This window comes from Erithacus rubecula, assembly GCF_903797595.1.
Source record: "Erithacus rubecula genome assembly, chromosome: 10".
In the NCBI taxonomy this organism is placed as follows: domain Eukaryota; kingdom Metazoa; phylum Chordata; class Aves; order Passeriformes; family Muscicapidae; genus Erithacus; species Erithacus rubecula.
This window is the reverse complement of record NC_136662.1, coordinates 18768711-18792606: the sequence shown is the minus strand read 5'-3', so window position 1 is coordinate 18792606 and position 23896 is coordinate 18768711. Positions and strand designations below refer to the sequence as shown.

The 23896-nt window shown below is 47.1% G+C and overlaps 1 protein-coding gene across 1 annotated transcript in view; it reads left to right on the top strand.

The window, feature by feature from the left end:
* Positions 1-11599, top strand: part of LOC306805978 (phosphatidylinositol 3-kinase regulatory subunit gamma) — a 29690-nt gene extending 18091 nt beyond the window's left edge. The window contains exons 4-10 of the mRNA XM_079314322.1: positions 1188-1368; positions 2186-2311; positions 3078-3220; positions 4276-4452; positions 4934-5008; positions 5313-5483; positions 6903-11599. Of these exons, the coding sequence (XP_079170448.1) occupies positions 1188-1368; positions 2186-2311; positions 3078-3220; positions 4276-4452; positions 4934-5008; positions 5313-5483; positions 6903-7104 (1075 nt within the window). The 3' untranslated portion in view covers positions 7105-11599. The remainder of the gene's footprint in view (positions 1-1187; positions 1369-2185; positions 2312-3077; positions 3221-4275; positions 4453-4933; positions 5009-5312; positions 5484-6902) is intronic.
* Positions 11600-23896: the final 12297 nt, after the last annotated feature.

The window sequence follows — 23896 nt, the reverse complement described above, 5'->3', positions numbered from 1 at the left end:
GCTGCTCAGGAGTACTCCATAGTTTCAGAACTGCTAAGGTAAAAGGTGTTTGTAACCAGGTCTTTGATTAATGGGAGAGTGTTGAATACCTCATCAGTGTGCAGCTCTGGAGAACTGAACACAGTGTCTTGGTAAAAAGTATCTTGTGCTTTCTGATCTAGAGTTTAGGAAATACTGACTTGGAGCCATGTTCTTTTCTTCATTAAAATCGTCTGCCAGTGGCAGGTTTCCCAGAGCTGCCCCAGCCCTGTCTGCTGCAGTTAGGCAGAAACCTCATGTGACTGGCTCTGGTGCCTTGCCCAGCCTGCCCAGCCACTTGCCTCTGACAGGCTCCCAAGGCTGATTGTTAGGGACAAGCAGGTGAGGCAAAGAAGCCACAGCCTTAGTAGCACACCCTTGGGAGTTACTGTGATACAGAAGTACTTGATGCTGCTGTGAAATTCCATTGCCTTAGTGGTAGGTTTGATCCCAAGGGTGTAGTTAAAATTCTGCTTTAACTTCTGCCTCCACGTTCGCAGCCTGTGTGCTAAGGTTTGGCATGATTTGGTTATTTTACTGAATACAGCTGTCTTTAGGAGGCAAAATTTTAAGTGCAGGAGAAGGACAGGACAGTGTGTAAACAGTCTCTTGTTGGGAAAAAAAGGAAGAAATAAGCACTATATTTGGGGAAACCACTAGAGTATATAAATCTGGATAACTAAATTTACAACCATTTTGTACTCCTCAAAGGATTTTGTATATATATGTATCCTGTATTAGCACCTATAACTCAAAAAGTTTCATTAATAATTGTACAAATCTGTACTCAGTTGTATGCTATTAGTGACCCTGAATTGCAGGAAATGATGGGTTTGGGTTTTCTTATGGCTCCTTTATTCAGCCTTCAGCATCCTCCTTTTCCCTTGCAAAACTTCTGGCAAAACTAGGACTTAAATACAATAAGCTGGCTCCAGAATTAACACATAGGAAGAGATTTACTTTGGGCTTTGCTCCTGTTCAAATAATCTGATGATAATTCTGTGTGTATTGACTCTTAAACTACTTAATGCTGCTGCTGTGTAAAGAATCACTGTGAAGGTGTACAGTGAGGGTGCCACATGCCCAGGAATTTCATGGTGTCATCATCCTTAGCACTGATGAGGGATGGGAGGGACACAGCAAAACCTCTGAACGACTGTACTTTACAGGAAGGGTGGCAACAACAAACTGATAAAGATCTACCATCGGGATGGAAAATACGGCTTTTCTGACCCATTGACATTTAATTCTGTTGTGGAGCTCATTAACCACTACCGCAATGAGTCCCTGGCTCAGTACAACCCCAAGCTCGATGTCAAGTTGATGTATCCCGTGTCCCGGTACCAGCAGGTAAGATCTTCATCAGACCCCAATAGCTTTTAGTGCAGACAAGAAAAAAATTGCAGATGTGTGTATAATTTTGGGGTTTCTCTATGAATAGCATGTTTTTTGAGGGTTTTTTTTAAAGATTAATTCTCATATTTGGCCTCACTTGCTTCTTCAAAATTGTCTAACCATCTAAACTGCTACATTTTATTAGGTTCCCAATCTCCATCTAAACCCAACAGAGAACTGAAACCCTGACAGGCAGCAGAGTTGAACCTCTGAGAAACTTTTTAATTTCTCCTTGGATCCTTGTAAACCCACTGAGCACTGTTCTAGCCAGTGCTACCCATATGAGCTGTGCAGCTGCTCACTCCATGCATAGCCATCTACATTTTTCAAGAACATTTTTTAAACTTTTATTCGGTAGCCCAAAACACATTTTTGCATTAAAGAAAAAGATCTGCAGAGCTTTTTAGAAAAGAAAAGAAAAGAAAAAAAACAAAACACCACAACTCTGATCTTTATCTGAAGATTCTAAGCAATTTGCTTTCTTCTTTCTTGAACTGGGGATACCAATCCTGAAAGTAAGGTGTGGTGTGCTTTTGGAAGTTTAGTATTTTGGCATGGCCCTTGGTGTCCCATAGTTCCAGTTCCTTGTGTCTGTAAACTATGGAACATGTCGCACAAAGGAAGGCAGATTTACATGCAGTGCTCTCCAGAAACTGGATTATAAATCAGGGTGCTAATATCTGTAAAATGCAAATGTGTGTAAGTGGACAAATGAATACTCTTAAGGAAAAGCTGCTTTGCTTGAAGACTTAATAGCTCTTTGTATGTGCAGGATCAGTTGGTGAAAGAAGATAACATAGATGCAGTAGGTAAAAAGCTTCAAGAATACCATGCTCAGTATCAGGAAAAGAGCAAAGAGTATGACAAATTGTATGAAGAATATACCAGAACATCCCAGGTTGGTGCTGCTTTTGGCTCTTTGTAGAGTGTGTTTATTTTTGTTTAAAAAGCAAATAAAATTATTTTAACCTAAGGCTAATAAAGGCAATATAAGGAAAAATCATAGTAAATTGTGGAATAGAGCAAGGAAGTTTCATGTTTGAGGGAAGCAGTGAACATTGCCTGTTGCTGATAGCCATAGAGGTATGGTATGGGGCAAGGAAAAAAGAGGAGCTGCACTTTTACAAGGTGAAGCTGGGGAGAAGGCCAGCACTTACAAGCTTTACACTGGAGGCTTCTTCCTTGGCTGCTGAGTATTTCCAGCTGCCACATGCTGCAGTGAGAGATGTAGAAGGGTTTGGCCATTTGGCCAGTTTTTTTGTGAAATCGTGTGCAAGTCAGTTACCAGATATTATGCATTAAGGAAGTGTGAATACAGTATTTGGACTTCTTCTTGTAAAATAAGATAGTTCATATATGGGGAGGAGGTTTGCTGGCAGTTTTCCTGCAAACTAAGATGGAAAATATGACTAAAATGTTTGAGGGGTTTGCAGCCTAATAGAGAGCATCGTGTAGGGGAGGAGGGTAGACTTACAGGGAGTAAGGCTGCCCAGTTCTTTCCTGACCCTACGCAGACATTTGACTGAATTTAAAGCTGATTAATCCTATTTTAATTTAGTGGGGGGAAAAAAGATCATCTTCTCAGTCAGTTTAGGGAACATAATCGAGTCTTGCATTGTCATCTATATTATGAACAAATGATGAAGAACTCTTTCCTTACATAGGAAATTCAGATGAAGAGAACTGCAATTGAAGCATTTAATGAAACAATTAAGATATTTGAGGAACAGTGCCACTCACAAGAGAGATACAGCAAAGAATACATCGAGCGATTCCGCAGGGAGGGCAACGACAAGGAAATTGAACGGTGAGCTCGCACCTGGTGGTGTCCACACTTGCACTGCCATTACAGCATCATATAAACCACTTTGTAAGCTCAGTGTTTTCTGAAACCTTCCCCCAAGGTATCTCAGCCTTCAGTAAAGCTCTCTTCTCTCAAGGAATTGCCGAGCTGAGAAATCTCTGGATTATCCTCTCTTAACTTCAGTAAATCAAGATACTGTGATGACGACCAGGAAAGAACAGGACATAATGATTTAATTTGCTTATCCCATTTCTATTTGGATTTGCTCAGAATATAATTCAGAGAACTCTTTACTTGCAAACTGTGAAATGACTGTAAATCTGGTAAATCTCATTGTCCATAGTCAGTTTTAGTCTTTCAGAGAAGATCAATGTTTCGTAGCTGTCATCTAACAAATTCAGTGAATGCCTTGTTTGAAACTGTCCTTCCAAGAGGGTATTAGCAGAAAAAGCTGGATCTGAGCCTTTGAAGAAAGGCCAGGTGTAGTGCCTCACTTCACATGGTGCTTTATAAACCACCTTAAGGAGATTTTTGAACCAGAAACAGTTAAGTGTAGCAATCTCACTATGTACTTGGGGTGCTTCATTCTGAGTAAAGATAATCAACAAGCAAAAGATGTAATTTTCCTGCATCACACCAAACCTGCAAACTAATCTTGAATGAAGAGACAGGCAGCATTAATTCCTGGTAGCTCTTGGTCATAATTGAAGTTTGCATTTGAAATCTTGCTATTGTTGATACCTGTGGTGGGCTCACATTATTGATATAACAAAAACTGAATCTGACAGTGAAGAAGGAATCTGTTCTAGCTTATCTTCCTACAGACAATTTCTTCCTGCATCTCTGCCAGAAGGAAATATATTAAGGTAAACTGAAGGTTGCAGGCCCCCTGGCAAGAGGTCTTTCCTGTCACTTGTACAGTAATTTTCATGTAAGGATGAGGTGGTCAAGGGGAGGAGTTGCTGTTATGGTAGTTCTGTGATGCTCTTCTGTAAGTGCTACCACTAAGTTCAGTCCTTCTGGGCTGGTTTGACCTCTTCTCTCATACTCATTTGTAGGATAATGATGAACTATGAAAAATTAAAATCACGCCTGGGTGAGATCCATGACAGTAAAATGCGCCTGGAACAAGACTTGAAGAAGCAAGCTCTGGACAACAGGGAGACTGATAAGAAAATGAACAGTATCAAGCCTGACCTAATTCAGCTGCGCAAAATCAGAGATCAGTATCTTGTGTAAGTAAGCCTGACCCATACCTCAGAATAGTGTCTCTGATGAATCTGATTAATGGCTGTTTCCATCAGGATAATGAGAGTTTAATTTTCTTTTCATAACCAAAGTTCTGTTGGCGTTAAGGTGCTACAGTCTGGCAGGGGATGTCTGAGGGCTGGTTGGCTTCTTCATGACTTCATTATTTAAAGAGCCAGCCACAATTAGGTGCACATTCTGCAAGTCCTGTAAATAAGGAATTTAAGAAAAATTAGTTATAAACAAAGCCTGTGGTTGCTAATACAACAGATGGTAATACTTCTTTTTGTTAGGTGTCTCAAATATTGCTTATACCCACACTTGATTTCACCCCCACTGTTATCCAGCTCCTAATGTCCCTGGGCTGGACACAGACTGTTTCTCTTGTGTCTGAGCTTCAGCTTGCTCACTAAGAAAACCCATACACATGCTCTGAAGTAATGTATTAATGTTCTCTTCTTCTGGCAGATGGCTCAATCACAAGGGGGTGAGACAGAAGCGAATAAATGACTGGCTGGGGATCAAAAATGAAAATATTGATGAGTAAGTGTCACTATGCATATGATTTTATTGAGAAGTGTTCCATTAATAAGTGTTTTCTCTTTGTGGGGTTGGTAACAAAAACCACCAGTTTCTCAATAAAGGACTGGAGTCATGTGAAGCAGCAACTCTGCTGCAACATGTAGGATTAAAATTAAGATCTAAGTGGAAGCCTTTAATATGTGTTTGCTAAGAGCCCAACCTCACAATTTGGGCAATTCTGGTATTTCTTTGTACGATTTCTGTGAAAATAGCTCTGTTTATTAACTCCTTCACTGATCACTGGTTAACAAATTTATCCTTTCAGCACATACTTTGTGAATGAAGAAGATGAAAACCTGCCACATCATGATGAGAAAACTTGGTTTGTTGGGGATCTCAACCGTATCCAAGCGGAAGACTTGCTCTGTGGGAAACCTGACGGAGCATTTTTAATTCGCGAGAGTAGCAAGAAAGGATGTTATGCTTGTTCTGTGGTGTAAGTCTGTTTTCCTTTTTGTTCTAACTACTCAATTCATAAATCTCTACCAAAGCTCTTTATTTTGGAGAACAAAAGCCAGGCCTAGCTTAGGCCTACCCATTGGAATGTGTTGCATGTTTGCAGGAAGACCGGCATGGTAAAAGCTTTGTAACAAAAATGTGCTTTGAATGTGCAATAACTGGAGCCCTGTAGCCTCTGCAGTTCCCACAGTAGTTAGTACAAAATTCTGAAGTATCCCAACCTGAAGCTGTGTAGTAAGGGCCTAATTCTCCTATATTCTTCCCTGCTAAGGGGCACATGGGAAGAAATAAAGTGGGGCTGTAAAGGTGTGACATCCTCCATTTTCATTTTCAGACATTCCCAACTCTAGATCCTTTTCTTGTATGTGTGAGGTAATGGTGATGCTTCAGAGGATTATTTGTGAGCAGTAGTTTTGGTGACATTCATACAACCTTGCATTGATTTCTTGTATTTCACTTCATTTTATGCTGGTGTAATGAAGGTCAGAAATACTCCAGCTCCATTATCTAAAAATCCTTCAAGCTTGTCCTGGAGTCCAAAATGGCTTTCACTGATTTATTTCACATGAGGTTAATTGCTTCTGAGCACAAGTCTGAGAAATGAATATATGAAGGTTTAGCTCCTCAAGGTAACTGAGGACTGTAGTATCTGCTGTGTTCAGTGCTCTGTTCATTGCGGTCACTCAAGTGTTGGGTTCATCAGATGCTTTTGTTTGGTTAGGATCCTGCTATAGGCTCGCCAAGGGGTGGCACAAAGGAACCTGTTCCTACATGTGACTAGGGTTGTAACAGGCTCCAGTACAGGGATTACATAATACCTGATCTTTCTGGCAGATAAGTTTTTCTAGCAGCTTTGGAATTGCTGTGCTCCAGTAGCTGCTTTGCCAAGTTAGAGACTCAGTCGCTATGGCTTCAGATAATGAATCAGCTTGAACCCATCCCATGCTTAACAGTGAAAAATGCACATGGAAGGTTAGTACTGTGCTTCATGGAAGACTTTGTAGGTCCTGATAATTTGTGAGTTTTGGTTTCTTTGCTTAGTGGAAAGGTTTCTAGGTGAGTTGAGCACCAAGTCATTGCTGATTTCAGGTGCTTATCTTCTTGGTTCAGCTCTTGACTTTTTTCCCAAGGACCATTTGGAGAACAATGCAGTAGGGAATTGTACTGCTGGGATGGAGGAGTCCTCTTATGTGGATTATTATGCAAGAGGGTTTAATCACATGCCCTGAAGCACTGTTTCTCCACAGACTATATTAATCTCCTCCACTTGCGTCTACTGGGTCCTCCATTATGTAATCCAGTGACTGCTGGAGTTGCTGCATTAGTTAATTGTTAATAGACTGTCACTTTGGGTTTGTCCTTTTATGTTAAACTCTCCTCTTTGCTTTCCTTGCAGAGCTGATGGAGAAGTGAAACACTGTGTGATCTACAGCACTCCAAGAGGTTATGGGTTTGCAGAACCATACAACCTGTACAGCACACTTAAGGATTTGGTTCTTCATTACCAGCAGACATCCCTTGTCCAACACAATGATTCCCTAAATGTCAGGCTTGCCTATCCTGTCTACGCACAGATGCCCCCCTCTCTCTGCAGGTAAATTTTGGGGAGGAGGAAAGCGTTGGCTTATCTTGGATTCTTTTCTACAATTTTTATTAGAACTCGGAGGGCATTCTTTCTCCTTAGACTGCTTGTTTTGCACAAGAAGTGATTCTGTGAATGTGAATCAAAAAGAGGCCTAGCAGCAACAAGACGACAACTTGGGTGTAGGTGTCCTGGTGCTACCTTAAAAGCTCAGCTGTGCTTTTACACCAATACTTTTGTTTCCTTATGAGGGGAATAAACTCAACGCAACGCATATGAAAATACTGGAAGCAGAGCATCATTTTATGGAGATGATTTTTTGCCAGGCACCTTCAGTGGAACTTCTAGTTGGATTTTGTTTTCTCTTGTTCTAGTAGATACAATTTGGAGCCTCTACCTGAGGCACTGGTAATGTCTTTCAGTCTTAAACTCCCAACAAACTAGGGGGAAACTCTGCCACAGCAATTCTTCTCTGCTAATTTTAGCAGCTTCACTGCAATTCAGCCAGACTTCCAAAAGAGAGCTTGTCTTGAGGTAGCATGGAATTTGGTGAGAGAAGACCAAAGGAATTATGGGAAAGCTTCAGGTTTTTATTTAAATGGAAAAATGCTTGTAAAAGAAAAGTTGCTTTATTATTTGCCAACAGTAACAAAGTTTTGGTTTCAATGGCACTACAGGTCTTCGCTTAAAGGAAACGTAACCAAACTGAACACGCCAAAACTTTGTTTGTTGCTAGATCAAGCACTTACAGGGGAGGTTGCATTAGCATCCGCACATACTTTCTGCACCAAAACTTGAAACAAATAAAAGGAAAAGCTAAACATTGTGTGGCTTCAAAACACTAGATTTGTCTGATCTGATGTAATTGCTCACTCTCCTCTTTATTCACCCCCTCTCCCTCCTGTTCCTCAGCTTGGGATTCTGTTTTCAGAGTTTTAATGATACTGTGCTTCAGAATGTAAACCAGAATGAAGCTTGCACTGACCTGCTGCAGGTCTCTTGCTGAACAGTGACAGACTCTTGTAACACTTGATTTTGGTACAGAAGAGGTTGGTGTAATCAAATGCTCCTGGATGGCTTATTGTGCCCAGGTCTTTGGTGGGGTGTAGTTACTTCCAGTTGTAAGAAATGAGCATGCTAACCCTAGATTTCCTCTGATTTGTTCTTTGCAAGCTGGGTTCTGAACTCTCACACCACTGCAGCCAAGCAAGATTTTACTCTGGTATAATCTAAATTCCCTTGTAGTTATTTTAGACATGATGCAGAACACAGGAGGGGATGAGAGCCATACTCCTCAGTTATAGGGTGTCTGGTACCATCCTTTGGCAAGGGCTGCTGTCAAATACTGGAGTGGGTAGTCCTGGGCTTCATCAACTACAGCAATCATCAAATAAATCCCCTCCCTGGAAAGTGTACAAAGCAGCTTATTTCCATTCCTTAAGCTTCTAAAATGAAAAAGAACTAAGTTTGGCAAACTGAACCACTTGGCATCAAAGCACAACTGGCAAAGTAATTGTTCAGTGTGCAACCTTGAAAGTTACTTTTGTTCCCTTTACTGGAAGCGTTTCCCTTGCAATGCACCCATTGTGCAGGACAGGAAGCAGACAGTCATGCAGGTCTGAGAATGCTAGAGACCCGTTTCTGACCCTGGGGCTGATTTCCTGTTCAAATGGCTTTTTTCTGTAATGCCTGGGCAGTAGTGCCAGGCTTGTTGATGTATATTGTTTACATTAGAAGTATTATTTCACTGAATGTCTTGAATTCACAAGTAGGGAAGTGACAAGGCTGGAGCACTGACAGCCATTGCAGGAAGGGTAGTCTGGTTGCCTGGCATGCCATGACATTTTTTATTTTGCACTAATGACCTTGCTGCATCCCAGACACTTCCTAATTGGCCAGAGTGCAATCTTCAGGCAAGGAATTCTGTAGGTGCCACTTTTCTCATTTAAATGATGCCCTACAAAGCTTAACCAAAACTCAGAACTGTGTGAGAGAAGAATAAAATTCGCATAAGCTGCTCTGTCAAAATGAACCACATCTGTTTGTGTCCCTTCTACTTCCCCAGGAAAAAAGGAAAAATGAGACATAGCCTTTGCTGTTAGTGGAAATCTTGAATGGTTTCCTCAGTGGTCTGTGGACATGGAATTTTTTCTTGGCTAATTTGCAGTTCTAATCTGGTAGCTGTGCAGCTGCCATTCTCACACCTCTTAGGCATCTAGCATTCCCTTGATGCTGGGCTGAGACCAAATGCTCAATAAAGGAAATCAGTTCAAAGGGACAAGCAACAGCCAGGTGCCTCGTGCCTGTAGAAAAACCTGTGTGAGAGGAGTGTCTGATTTTCCCCTGCCCTTGTGATCTCTCTGCACTCTCTTACAGTGTTAACATTTGAGGCTGATGAGGCCCATGTTTCTGATCCCTGCAGGTTACCTGGCCAAAGTGTTACACATCTGCCCCAATTTCAGGTAGGGCTCAGTTTTGTTTTAAACAGGCACAGATCTACTTCCAGGCTCATAAATCCTGGCACACCCTCACAGTCCTGACAGCAGCAGGATAGCAGAGCAGGGCTGTCTAAAGTCTCCCTGTAGTGGAATCTGATTGATCCTGTGAGGTCTTGGTCCAGGCTCCAGCCCTGGCTCTGCCAAGGTAAATACAGTGTAATTCCATTAGCATCTGTGAAGGTGGCTTGGCTTTATCGTGGTGTGAGTGAGTTGGGACTCTTGGCCCTTTGCTCCTCAAGCTCTTTTTGCTGATCACAGGTGATGTATTTGCTGTGAATGATGGACCCAGAACCAATAAGCCATCCTGAAGGGTTCTCTGAAGTTCAGTTTTGCCCAAACTTTCAGAGCAAGGCTATGGGCAGATGAAGCCTGCATTCCTTGTATTGGCTGCATTATTCTGAGCAGTCTCCTGAGGCTGTTTGCCACTGTCTCTCTCTGTGTTTGGTTCAGGCACCTGAAGCCCCAGCTGCTGCCATGGTTCCCCATTGACTGGCACCTGTTATTGCACAGATTCTTTTTGGAACTATTTTGCACTCACAGAGCAAATGAAAATTGGTATAAAATCAATTGACACATGTAGCTGGTGTGATCTATGGGGTAAGAGCCTGGTCCTGCACCTCTCATTGTGCTTGGCCTAATCCTGTTTGCTCAGAAGCATTAGACCTGTGAGAAAACCCACAGCTTCCAGGAGCTGTTCTACACTTGCATGACTGAGAAATCAGAATTGGGCCTGTGAGGTGCAGGATTACACCCCAGGATGAAAAGCAGCTGTTAAGCCTGAAACAAATACAGGAAATGTGAACACAGGCAAAACAAAGAAACTCAAGTTCTTTTAAAACAGCAAGATGTGAGAAGGTTTTAATTCTAAGAGTCAGAACATCAAGAGGAAAGGGGGAAGTAGCCTCACTGTCTTAGCAGCCATCTGGTACCAGGCTACACTTAGAGGAGCATTGATCTCACTGACCCATATTGTATTAAATATATATGTAGAGTTAAATAAATAACTTTTGCACAGTGTTAAATGGGGGGGGGGGAGGGGATGCTGAAACTCAAATATGCACAGTTTCTTCTAATCTGTTTTAAAGTATATTTGCAGGGAATTAGGGGTGATTCAGTATTTTGTATTGGTATGGATGGAAATCAGGTCTGCTTCCACAGTTGCCATTGGCCCTATTGTGTCAGCCACGAGTGCCATGTTTTTGAAGTTAATAAGTTACAAATCTTTTCCCACTAGTTTGTTTGTTGATTACAAGTAATCTGAGCATGAGAAGAACCAACCTAGAAACAGAGGGATGTCCCAACAGATGCTTCACTAGTGTGTGAAGCAGTTATGTGCAATTGTCCACCTTCTGATACTGGAGTGCTCTAGTTTTGGGGTTGTGTTTGGGTTTTTATTTCATTCTCATCAGCAGTAAAGTGAGCTGCTGCTTTGCACCATTGGTAGTTGCAGTCTAGAGTTATATCCAGTACAGCCCTTTGTCTTATGCCAAAAAAAAATAATGCTCCTTCCACCCTCATCTCTCTTGTGGTGGCAGATATTCTAGAAGTTTTCCATTTAATGTGATGGGCCTGATTCTTTTCTCGCTGACACTAGTGTTAGCAAGACTTCCACAACCAAAAGCCATTCCCAGGAAGAAAAAAACCTTACATGTAATCACAGTTGAATTCTAGTCACAGCAGGGCAAAAATCAAAGTTTCTCCCTTGCAAAGCCAGGCAACTGAAATGGGACTGTGGAAATGAATGTTGACACTTAGTGCTGTTTTGGGGAGGGCAGGAGAAGGATGAGGGTCTTGGCTGCCCCAAATCCTGGGCTCTCTGCAGGCTTAGGTGGCACCATGTCTGTAACTGAGTGCTGTGGCTGTTTAAAGCACCAGAATTGCTATAGGAGTGTCACACTTTAGGTTTGGAAAAGCCCCTTATTTGGTACTTGAACAATCTCACTTCTGTTTTTGAATGTCTGTTTATTTTTTATTTTTTGTTACACTAACAGGGAATAAAAATCTGAAATGTTAGTGAGTCTTGTATGCTTGCTGCATTGTGCAGACATGAAACAGGTACTGCTTGTGGATCAGGAGGGGTAAGAGACAGACAGGTTCAAAATGCAGTTTTACAAAGCACTATGATGGGTTGGGGGTTGTTTTGTTTAGACCATGTTTAAAATCAAGTTTTCTTATGTGTAGTTTCTTTATAGTTGATTTGCAACCTCTGCTTTTGCGATAGCAAAATCAAAATAACATTCCCGAAGAACAAAGATGCTGTGAGGGGAGGGGAGGGGGGGTCAGGCTTGCTCAAATTCAGCATTCAAATCATATATTTTCAGTGGAGAGGAAGGATCAGCACCCTAAAGCATCCCTCTGGTTGTAGTTTGATGAAGCAGGAGACAGACCAAGCAGAAACCTCTGCCTGGAACCACAAAATGAGAGGAGATGCCAGGGCAGACCCTTCCCTTTGGAATAACCAGTTGTACTCTCCTTAAATGCACATGCAGGAGAGGGCTGGGGAGTTGATAAAGTCCTGGAGGAGCTGCTGCCCTTTGAGCATGGGAAGGGAGCTTGCACTGCTGCCCTTGTTTCCCTTGGCACACGAGCAGCCCGGAGAAGGGAAGGACCAGCCCAAGGAAGCGCCGGCTGTTCGGGAGGCTGGGCCAGTGCAGCCCTGCATGAGCAGCAGCTTTGGACGGGGTTACGTGAAGTTTGGCCAACATTTTTGTGAATCTTGCATTCTGTGGGCAGAAATACTTTCCACCGAATGGCAAGGGGGGAAAAAAAACAATCCAAAAAAAAAAAAAAAATCTCTCTTGAAATCTTTTCAGTTCCTTCCTGTTTGTTCAAAGGGGCAGATTGGGAGCTTTAGCTTGTTAACTGTTTAGATGATGACAGTGCTTGAAGTGCTCGTCTTTGGGGCTGGCTCCATACAATTAATGCAGAATTTGTGTTTTTTAAATTGCTATTGGCATAGACTCACCGTATTTTATAACTAGACTCGCCATTTGTTCTAAAGTTTGCCTTTAAAAAATGTAATATGAGCTTCAGAGGCAAGGAAGAAAAAAGTGAGACGGGCCCTTTTTGACAGAAAAAAACCCGCTTTGTTGATCAACCTGTATTAGAGAAAGCAGCTTTAATTTGATGCCCCCCTCCACCACCTTCCCTTGGGATTGCTTCTGTGGGATCGGCATTGGCAGGTTGGCAGAGGGACATTTCCCCCTGTATCAACACCGTTCCCATGCACTTCCCACGTGCTTGTAGCAAGAGGCTCGGGATTTGGAGAAAGTTTCTGCATCCAAAGACGAAAGAAAAGGTCTCTGAGGGTGAGTGTCACCCCCAGCAGGGGCTTGTAGGATGCTGGGGCCGGCCCCGAGCTGCCCCGGGTCTCTGCTGGCTGCAGGGGGGCTCACGTTCACTCAGCCGGGTCGGGGTTTGGATCTGTTTTGTTTTTGTGAGTGACTTCTACATCCAGCAAAGATCTGTTTGAAGAAAACCTGTTAATTTTTGTATATCTGGCTGTTTATTGCACCATGGGATTGTAATGGTCTGCATCATCTGTGTGTGTGTGCGCGTGCGTGTGTGTGTATATGTACTGTATGTATATAGATATATGTAAAATATATTCACGTACACATTTATATGCATTAGCTGTAAGTGGCACTGCCCCTTAAAAATAAAACAAAACTCACTGTTAGCACATTCTGCCACGTGTTTAGGCAGAAGTGGGTTGGTTTTTTTGTCAAACGAAAAGGAGTTTATTGTGTTCATCTTGCATATGTGCTTCTGAAACGCTGAACTCTGGATTTCCTCGGGGGGGTTGCTACTATATTTGTAAACAGAGTTGATTTGGGGTGTTACTTACTCTGGGACAAAGCATTCAACGTGTCCCAAGCAAAGGCTTAGCAAAAGAACCCCCTCTTGCTCTCGTGTGAGACGCAGTGATTGTTTGCACGTTCCAGTGGCCCCTCAGTGCCCCCTGTCCAGAGCTGATGTGCAATGGGTGGTGTTGGTGCGTGTCCCTTTGTGAGTGGACTCTTTGTACAAGGTGTGGTTCAATGTAAAGCATGAGTGGGTGTTTGATCTTGTGTCGAGGGCTGAAATAACAGCACACTCCTTTGTACAACCTTTGCATCAATGTTTCTGCTTTTCTTTGACTTCTATTTTCTTTAAGGGAAACTGCATCTGTTAAGAACCTGCTTCTCCAGAAGCTATTGAATTATTTTGTTTTCCAGATGAATTCCAGCATGTAACTTTGGTACTCTTGTTTGTTATTTGTGTAAAATCTGTTCTTCTGTCGTTTATGGTGTAGTCGGGGAGGGGGGTGGGGGGACGAAAAGAAATAAAAAAGGAATTCATGTAGTTTAACTTTTAAAGAAAAGAAACAAACTGCTTCATAAGGAAACCAAGTGTATGTTAGTGTTTTCTGACAAGTCATCCTGTAGTTTCTAGCTCAGTAATGCAACACTGTACTTGTCACCGGGTGTGTTACAATTTTGCTGTACTTTCTTTTACTAGATGGTTGGGCTTTTAAATCCCAGACACTAAGCATCCTGGGCCTACTTGCTCTAGATCAAAAAAAAATGCAATAAAAAAAATTGCAATAAAGCACATTGACATGTAATGTTTTAGAAGGATGTACTGACAGCTGTTTCTAATAAATTCTGAACTGCAGCGTGGTCGGGCTGCTGTGGTGTAGCTGTGTCTGTCTCCCAGCCGAGGCCATGGGCATCATCTTTAACAGAAGCTTTAAAAAAAAGGGAAAAAAAAGACTTGCAGAGGTCTGATTTCCTCTAGGCTGGAGAGAAAGCCCCTCCTGGGGCTGGGAGGAGGGAGGGATACACGTAGCACACGTGTTCCTTAATGGAGCTCCTGCATGGCTCACTGCTTCCTCTGCCAGCAGGGAAAAGCAGGTTTGTGATGCCACTGTTGGTGCTGGGGGAGAGGAGGGGATGCACCCCTTGAGCAGACTTGGGAAGGACATGGCTCAGCTGCATCCACTCACCTAGATTTTGCAGGAGTTTGGGAAACCATTGTTTGCTTTTCCAATTTCTTCATGAGAAGCAGGCATTGGAACCACTGAAAAATCAGTGAGTTTGGGAGTGGTGTTGCTGATCCTCTTTCATTGCAAACACAGGTTTGCAGGAGGGCATACTTGGGGAAATATTTTGCCCCTTAAACTTGGCAGTTGGATGGGATGCCACCCTAGCATCCTCAGAAATTTAGGGCAGGGCCAGTGGCTGTGGCTGGGCGTGGCTCGGTGTTTTTGCAGCCCCATGAGCCGACCTTTTTGCAGACTAACGAGCTACATTTTTCCATCCTCCTGAGTCAACCATTTTTAAAAAAACCTGCTGCATCAGCATTTTCCAGAGGCCCCAGAAAGCCTTTTCAGCTGCTAAGTCAGCATTCCCTCCATCACCCACACCCTCCACCAGCAGGCAGGGAGCACCCAACTGGGCAAGGAAGTCCCTGATCATGGTGCAGGGGAGCTGGGAGCCCCCAAAGGGACCCTGAGGGCTCACTCGGGCATCTGTCATGACATCCAGCAAGGAGCTCACCCCATGTTGCAGCACCTCAGGGTGCTCCTTGCTGTCCTGCCCACAGCACTGGAGAGATGCAGCCCCTTAGAAACATCACCTGCAACAGCCACTGGTAGCCAGTGGATGAGCCATGGGCTCTGTGGGCTGGTTTTCACTGCACTGGCACCCCCAGGCAAGAGGAGAGCAATGGGGAAACATCAAGAAACCAAGAGGACTCTGCAAAGTGCTCCAGGGGCCTGGCTCTTTTTTATTATTATTTAATTTATTTCTTTTTAATAAGGGCTAATGAGGTAGAATTGCAGGAAAGATGTAAGTCACTAATTGGCAAATAGTTTTCCAGGGCTTTGCCAGACTGTTCGTTGTGTTATGAAAACATCACAGCCAGAGCCGGCGCAGGAAATTTCCAAGCGGCCGTGCTGACTGGATGGAAAGAAAAACACCTCCCAGCTCAGATGTCTTCTCAGAGAAAGGGCAGATCCCGGGGATTTTTCCATCCTCAGCAGTTCCACAGAGCTTCCTGCAAGTCCCCTGGGTTGCCCCTCACACACAGGACCCTTCCCAGGGGCTGGCAGTGGCCCAGCACCCCCAGGCATGGCACCACAGGGCAGGGGTGCAGCTTGGATGGACAGAAGTCCCCAGGTTGCTTTCATGGGATTTCTCTTCCCCTCCCCATGCAGGAACCCACTGTAGTGGGAGATTCATGCAAGGGTCTTGCCCATGGGAAAAAAAAAACATCTGTCAGAAAAATCCCAAACACCTCCAAAAGCCCATCCTCCCCCAGCCAAAATGCCTTGATGTAAGGGATGTAAGGGTTTGAAACCCGGGGCATGTTGCAGCAACCAAGCTGCTCCACTTTTCCTCCTTGGTTTCATCTCTCAAAACAGACTTATTTTAGTCTAATAGTTTAGTTTAATAGACACTGTGTTGCTGGGCAGCAGGAACAACACAACCACAGCCATAGCTCTGAGTACCACGGTCATAAATAAAGGGTGGGGTGGTGAATGTGCTGCACAGCACCTTGAGCAGCCCCAAATCCACGAGGGATGGGGTTGCTTGTCCCTCCATCCCGCTCCAACATGCACAGACAGAATGTGGGATCCATCAGACATCTCTGCCATGAATGGGACACCTAAGCCTGGGAATGCAGTCAGGGCAGCTGCTTCTCGCACCAGTCCTGCTGGGTTTGGGGTGAATGCAAAGGTCCCCAAGATAGAGAGAGATGCCTGAATCCCCTGGGGACAGGACCCCTCCCAAGGATGCACAGCCTGACTGAGCCCCAGGGAGACATGAGGATGGGGGAGTGTTCACCCTGGGTATGGGCCACAGTTCATCCCCATGAGATGCAGCATTTCCATCCTCGGAGCATCAAGTCCAAGCTTGGAGCAGCAGTCGGCAGCTTTCAAGTGAACTGGTGGATTAGGGTTGGCCAGAATCCCCATTTCATGGGAAATATCATCATCTTGCTTGTCAGGCTTCATCCAAAGTGGAACAAAATGGTAATGTACAAAATTTTACTCCGGAAAATACTTTCAAGGGGGAAAAAAACATCCCACGCTGATTTCTGTTGAGCTGGCACAGTCCCACACCAGCATTAGCCTTTCAATACCACTGTAATCCATGAGCCCAGAAGGGCTGGAAGGACAGGCTTCACTCTGACCAACATAATTCACTTCCCTGGTTACTGTTTTCTCCAAATTTTCTCTTGACAGTTATTTTCATCAAACCTGTTCTTTCTGATGGCAAATCTTTATTGCAGAGATCTAATTGGCTTTGTAGAGAAGTGGATAGGGGACAAAATGCCAGGGCACCCTCTGTCCTCCCTGGCAGAAGGTGTGATGAAGGAAAAGGCTGCAGAGCACCAGCTTTGTTTGCTGCCCACTCTCCTGGCTCCAAACCCATCCCTGGGGGTGGTGGTGGCTCCTAGGAAACACCTTGGCCACCTCTGCCCAGTCACTGGTGTGTTTCAGTGCAGGTTCCCCCAGCTCCCCTGTGCACAGCCATCTGCCCAGAGCCCTTCCCTTTCCTCCCCTGGCCCCACCAGACCCAAGCCATCTCCCCTGAAAAGGGGCAAAGCCTTGACCTCTCCCTTGGATTGGGAGGAGGCAGCTCCTCACATCCAGCTGGCTCAGCCTCCCAGCCCTGATGCAAACTGGAGCAACTCAGGTTCCCAGAAGAGGGATAAGGAGCAGGAAGAGGAGCATGGGCTGTCACAAGGCCTTGGAGCAAGCAAAGCCTGTCCCATGGGGGAGCATCTTCAGGCAGACCAGGATGCCAGGAGGGCAGGGGCCAGGATATGCCCCTCTATCCCAAAAACCTTCCCTGTGCTCCTGCATGGGCTTCTGGGCAAGATCCCAGCTTTCCCAGCTGCTGCCACAGGTCTGTGCCCAGGAGAGGCACTCGACAGTCCCAAGCCTGCTGCAAGCAGAACAGTGGCTGGAGCATTTCCCAAGCTTTCCCTGTGCTCACCCTTGCCAGGGCAGGGCAGGATGGACGCGCTGAGGGCAGAGCAGGTGCTGTGCACGCTCGCGCCGCGCTGCCAAAGGAAACACAAACATCCTCCCCAAAGAAAGCACTTTTCATCGGCAGCACAAGGTCCCATTTCTGCACAGGGCTGCTCTGTTCTGGGCAGCTCTCCCCAGCACACTGTCCAGGCTGGGCCAGAGCCGCCCTTCCTGCCCTGCAGGAACCAGGCACTGCCACCACATCCGGCACCTGGGGGGGTTTGCTCACCTGTGTGAGACACCTCAGAGCTGGAGGGGCTCAGCCAGCCTCAGATCCCTCCTGCACTTGAGATGTGGGATTTGGGGATGCAGAGATTGCAGACCTAGAGGATGTGCGACCTCGCTTCTCCTTACTCCTGGAAAGGGGAATTTTGGCCAAACCTGACTGTCCCAGCATTGCAGACAGAGGTGGTGAGGCCCCATAACCTAGAAGAAGCTATGGAAGGGAAATTCCAGTGTCATGTAATGGTGCAGCTCAACACCAAGCCAGGATAACAAACTCAGGTTGTTAAAAAAATACTAAAAAAAAAATAAATCCCAAGCCCTAAAACAACAAAGGGCAAGTGTTATTTTAGACCTGAGGAGAACACAGGATTCAGGGTGTGAAGAGGGGGTAGGAGGAGTGTAATGACACTTGGATGCACATCACTCATGAAATAAATAGCTCTGGATATTTTATACCTGCCCTCAGTGTTGGGTGGGAAGAGGAGGAGCCAGAGCTCCCTATCCTGCTCCTCTGCCCCCATCAAAGCTCAGCAGGTCCCTGGTCCCAGTACCTGCCCCATCTCACCTGCCCATCTCACCTGCCCATCTCACCTGCCCAGCCACCAGTGGGAGCAAAGTTCACAGCAGGAAAAGCAGGGCTGAGGCCTCAGGAACAAAGCAGCCTTTCACAGCAGCAGCTTGGCCAGAGGAACCAGGGAATATTCCTGTGCAAGGGCTCCCAAACGTCTCCTAGCTTTGATCCTGGCCACAGGGCGGGTTGTTGGTGTTTTTCCTTTCCTTCTTTGTGGTGTTCTTTATTTTTTTCCTTCCTACTTCATGGAGTAATTTTTGTGCGTGTGTCTATAATTTCTAGGGGAATTTTCTTGCCACTCTGGGGAGAGAAACCTTCTGCTGGAGTAAAATGCAGATGCTGCACAGTCCTTTCACCTGTCTCCTGAGGGAGAAAAATCCCTCCTCCAGGGTTCATGGAAGGCACAAGTGTTCATCACCATAATTTTCAGTTCAGAGTTGGTTTTCTCAACATGTCTGATAAGTCCCAGCCTCACTCAGGATGGGAAACTGAACTAGCTCCACAGCTGTGTACCTTCCCAAACCACATCCCTTCCAAGGGACTCACTGCATGCTCAGGTGGAATTTCAGACTCCCCTGGTGATGGGGACAAGCTTCTTCCTTCTGAGCAGCCCCCAAACCTTCTGGTTTCCAACCAATTCTTCTGTCACCTGTCTAAACCTGCTCCCCCACCCCAAATGCATCTCCCACCTTCCCCAGCTGGAGCTGTGCCCAGCCCAGGGCTGTCCCCTCCTGCAGCACAGGGAATGGCTCCCCACCAGCCTGTTCCTCACACAGTCTGGGGCACACCTGACACCCCTGGCAGGGCTGGCCAAGCCTCCCCTGCCCACTGCCCACATCCCAAATATTTTTAGGCAGTTGGAAACTTGCCCTTGCTGCTGCCAGCCTTCCATGGAGGGATGGGAGGAGACAGATGGGATGGAGAAATTGAGTCAGCTCTGAGAGGTCACTGCAGCAGCCAAGGGAATAAAACCATCCCCCTCCTCTTCCTCCTTCTCCTCTTGCTCCTCATCCCTCTCCTCCTGTCCCAGCACCCTCCTCCTGACGGATGTTGCCTTTGGCCCAGCCCCTCTTGCCCAGCTGCTGAGCAAACGCTGTGGTGAGCCCGTGGGCTGTCTGGAATCCATCACTGTCTGTGCACAGGGACGCCAGCCAAACCCTGCTCCTGCCTGCTGCTGGCAGCTCCTGGCTTTCCAGGGCAGCACCTGCAGGTCCCCCCACTTCCCAGCACTGGAATTCAGCTGGAGAACCCACTGTGCCACCAGCAGTGGCTGGGAAGGGGAGCAGCCACCCCACAGCCCCAGGGGAGCCCCAAACCAGCTGATGGGGCAGCCCCATGCTGGGGGAATGGGGGTTTTCTCCCCTGCCAAGGTTTGGGTTGGTGTCTACAAAGTGTGGAGGTGCTTGAGGATGTTCCTTGCCAGCCCAATGTGCTGGGCCATGCTGCAGGACTCCAGGTGCTACAGGGCTTTTTCTGGCTCTGCCACTGCATTCCCAGATCCTTGGGAACATCCCTTCAGCCCTCCCCATGAGGCTCAACACTCTTTGGGGTTCATCCCCCTCTCCTTGAGCAGCAAATGCCCCACCCTGCAAACAGACCACAAAGGAGGATCATTCCTGTGTTCCCAGCACCTGCCCAAAATGTCCCTGGTGCTCCTCCCGTGTGTCATCTGCACCCATGGCAGGATGAGCCACTCCTGGAGCTTCACCAGCACCTGGCCACAGCACCCTCAGAGGTCTGCAGCAGTTCTGCTGGAGCACCCTCATTAATGACAGCTCCAAAATTAACAAGCTGGTTTACCACCCACATCAACTTCTAAAAAGTCAGGTGAGAGTGAGAGGGAGGAAACAGGAGCCAGTTACTTTTAAAAATCACTGGTGAGCAATCAAGCAGGGAAGTGGCCTGGGGTGTCCCATCAGCAACCTGGGGTGGAAATATTTAAAATCTCATTTTAATCTTCTCCTTTTCATCTTCAGCAAAGCAACCATGGCTGTCAGGGGATGAGAGGATTGAGCACAGGAATGATTTAATGAGGAATGCCACCTTCTGCTGCAGGGAGGGCAGCACATTTCCCAGTGACCTTCTCCTCCAGAGTGCCCAGAACACAGCCCAGACTTACAGAGCAGTGAGACCCCGTATCCTTGCTGCCAGCAGCTTGGTCATGCTCTGAGGGAACCCAAAGGAAAACCCTTCAGGATGCTGTGCTGCTCCCAGAAGCCAGTTTTGGGGGAAATCCAGCCTTTTAGGAAAGCAGAGAGACAGCTACTGACCAGAGAAGAGTTTGCAGCCATGGGGCCCATAGGTTTAGCTCATCCTCCCCTGCATCCCTTCCTGATGGCATCCAGTGCCTATGCAAGGGGGCAAACCAGAAAGAGTTATTTATATATTTATATTAGAAATAGAAGATGCTAAAACCAGCAACTGAGGACCAGAAGGACCTGAAGGACCAGGGAGCTCAGAGAAGCTGTGATGGGTTAAATACAGCCTGACCCACAGCCTCGGGTGAGCACCAGGGAGCCAGGGATGCTGCTGGTGAGATCCGGGGGAGGAGGGAACTCTCCCAGCCTGACCCCGAGCTCAGCCACAATCCTGGCATGGGAGAGCATCCCGGTGCCAGGGGGACTCCCAGCCCATGGCATCCCTCCCCATCCCACCTCCATGCCCCCGGCTGCCCCTGGCTGCGGTTCAGCTCCTGTGCGGTGTCTCCCTCCCCCGCAGGACCCTCCCCTGGCAGCTCCGGCGCTAAGGGGAGGATGCTCCGTGCCCGGGCTCACGGAGCCGCCCCGGGATCCCCGGGAGCTCAGGGGATCAGAGCCCGGCGCTCGGACGTGACTGCCAGGCAGTCGCCTGCTGCTAATTAAAGAAGGGATATATTTAGGCCCGGTTATCCCCCGCGTTCCGCGTATTTTTAGCTGCCGGTCTGCCAGGCTGGGCTGCACATGGGGAAGGGCACGGACGCAGGCAGGGATGGATCCAGCCCCAGCAGCAAGGAGGGCACAGCCGCTTGTCCTGGCCAGCACCGAGCCCCTGGCGGGAGAAACCTCTGGCCGAACTGGCTGCAAAGGAAGAGAAAGCTTTATTTCTTTTTTTCCCCAGAAAGGCAGGAAAATGGGTTTCAGGGAGCAGTAGAAGCATCTCTGCTCAATCCTTGCCCCAGACCCATCCAGCCTCTGCCACCACCCACACCCCCATATCCAGGAGCAGAAAATGGCTCCTTTTGGAATCACCCAGCAAAAAGCACAGCTGTGCTCAGGGCAGACCCGTCCCTCTGCAGTGTCACTGGCCTGGCACCAGTGCCACTGGTTCCCATACCTTCTTTCTTTCCAGTACTGCCCCTCAGCACAGCCAGTGTGTCCTTGGCACATGGCTGAGCACCCCATCCACATGGGCCATCAGCAGGTGTGGAGCTGCCTTGGCTCTTAAGTACCCTGAAAAGAGTGGAGAAGCAGCAGGAAGGGCACTGCTCAGCATCCCTGCATCCCTTCCCCCTTTGCTTCGTTCCCACATGTGCTCTGGGGTTTTATATTTGGGGGTTTGGGGTTTTTTTTCCCCTTTCCAGTGTGAATTATTGATCAGGTCTCTGTTATTTTCCCATCCCCCCACCCCACCACACCTCCTGGCTGCCCTGCTTCCCTCATGGGGTGTGGGAGAAAATCAAAATAATGGGATAATTAATAACCCAGGGAGTTGAAACCCAGCTGAAAACCAGGCTGCTCTGGCTGGCCTGGGAGGAGGCTTCCCAGCAGGGAAGGTTTGGTTTGAGGTATTTTTGGAGCTGAACAGCATCCAGGGGTGGCCAAATTTCTTCTTAGGTGGCCCATCAGGTAAAGCCTCTCCCAAAACAATGAAGCTGGGAAGTTTGGACTATAACTCAATAAATCTGAGATGGAAAATGCCCTGCACCCCATTTTCTTTACTTTTTTAAATCCTTTGACTCCAGGAGCAGGTGTCCTGCACCCTCCAGTCTGTGGAGAGTGGCCAGGGCTGTGTGAGCTCCCATACCTGGGCTGCAGCTCTCCCTGGTTCCCTCTGCCCATCAGAATTAGGCAGCCCATTTGAGCAGGTTTACGATAATCATCAAATAACTCGTTCATTGACAGCGTGTCAGGCTGAGAAGACTGACTGAGCCCTCGTTTGCTGATTGCTAATTAGCTTAACATTCCTAATCCCTCATTAGTGACTATGAAGTAAGCTCTGAAATATGAGGTCAGCCCTAATCAGCGTTTAAAATATAAAGCCCACTGGCACATGATGGAGCTGGAGAGGGGGTGGCTGCAGGCCAGCCCTGATGCTGCCATGGTCACGGGGAATGAGGCTGCACAGAGCAGAGGCAGACTGGAAGGGTTAAACCCTGTGCAGCCACAGACATTTGCACACCCCCAGAGCTCAGCCCCTGCACTCAGTGCCCGACTGGACCCACACCAGGAGAGGCAGCAATGTGGGGTGCAACACCAGGAGCCCCAGGTTCCTCTCCAGTCCCCAGTGCATCCACCAGCAATTCCAGCTGTGGTTTCCAGTCTGGGCAGACTGCCTACAGAATCACAGAATGTTCTGAGCTGGAAGGGATCCACAAGGATCCCAGCTGTTAAGTGAATGGCCCACACAGGGATCAAACCATCAGCACCATGCTCTGACCAACAGTGGGGGCCAAGCACCCGTGTAGGATGTTCTGGCTCTCCCCCCAGCTCCCATCTTCAAAATTCCAGGTGAACTGCAGGCAGCCAGGCTGTGGCAGTGGGACTTTCCCCAGAGACTCACCCACATCCTCTGATCCTGGGGGAAGGAGTCAAATCTCAGCATTGGCAAGTGGGCACTAAAGTGTGCTGGGCTGCCACTTCCACGCCAGCATTTGGGAGGGAAAAATGGCCCTTAGTTGTTGTGGCTTAATCCTCCAGAAGAATAAACTGCTGTGGACTGAGAGTTACTTATTCCTGGCTGGGGAAACTTCTACAGGAGGGCTGCTGCCAGTAAAATAACCCTAATTAAACTCCAGCTAGTGAGCCTTAAAAAAAGGAGAACAATATCTCTGTTTCCACGAAAATATAATTTGAAAAGCCCTTGCACCAAACTCTGCTCATCCAGGGCGATGCTCCCGCCTCAGGCTGTGTTGCCAGAGGTGATGCTGTGGATTTGGGCTGGGGCGGGTCCCTGCAGGGAGCCAGGGGGGTTATTCCAGCTGAGGCACCGCTGTCCCCTGGCTGTGCTCCCGTCCCCCGGGCCCTGGGCAGGAACATCTCTCTTTTCTGAGCCCACGTCAGCGATGACGCCCAGCACACGGCGAGAGAGGAGCTGCAAATCTCCGAGCCCAGCTTCGCCCCCGATCCTGCTCCGCCCCCGATCCCTGCCCGCAGCCTCTCCGAGCACGGAGACTCGGGATATTTTGAGCATCCTTGGCAGCAGCGAATGAGGATTAGTCCAATCCCCCCAGACGTGAACGTCTCCCCAGCTCTATTTCCAAGGACAGGAATAGCCTTTGAAGGCTTTTCAACGT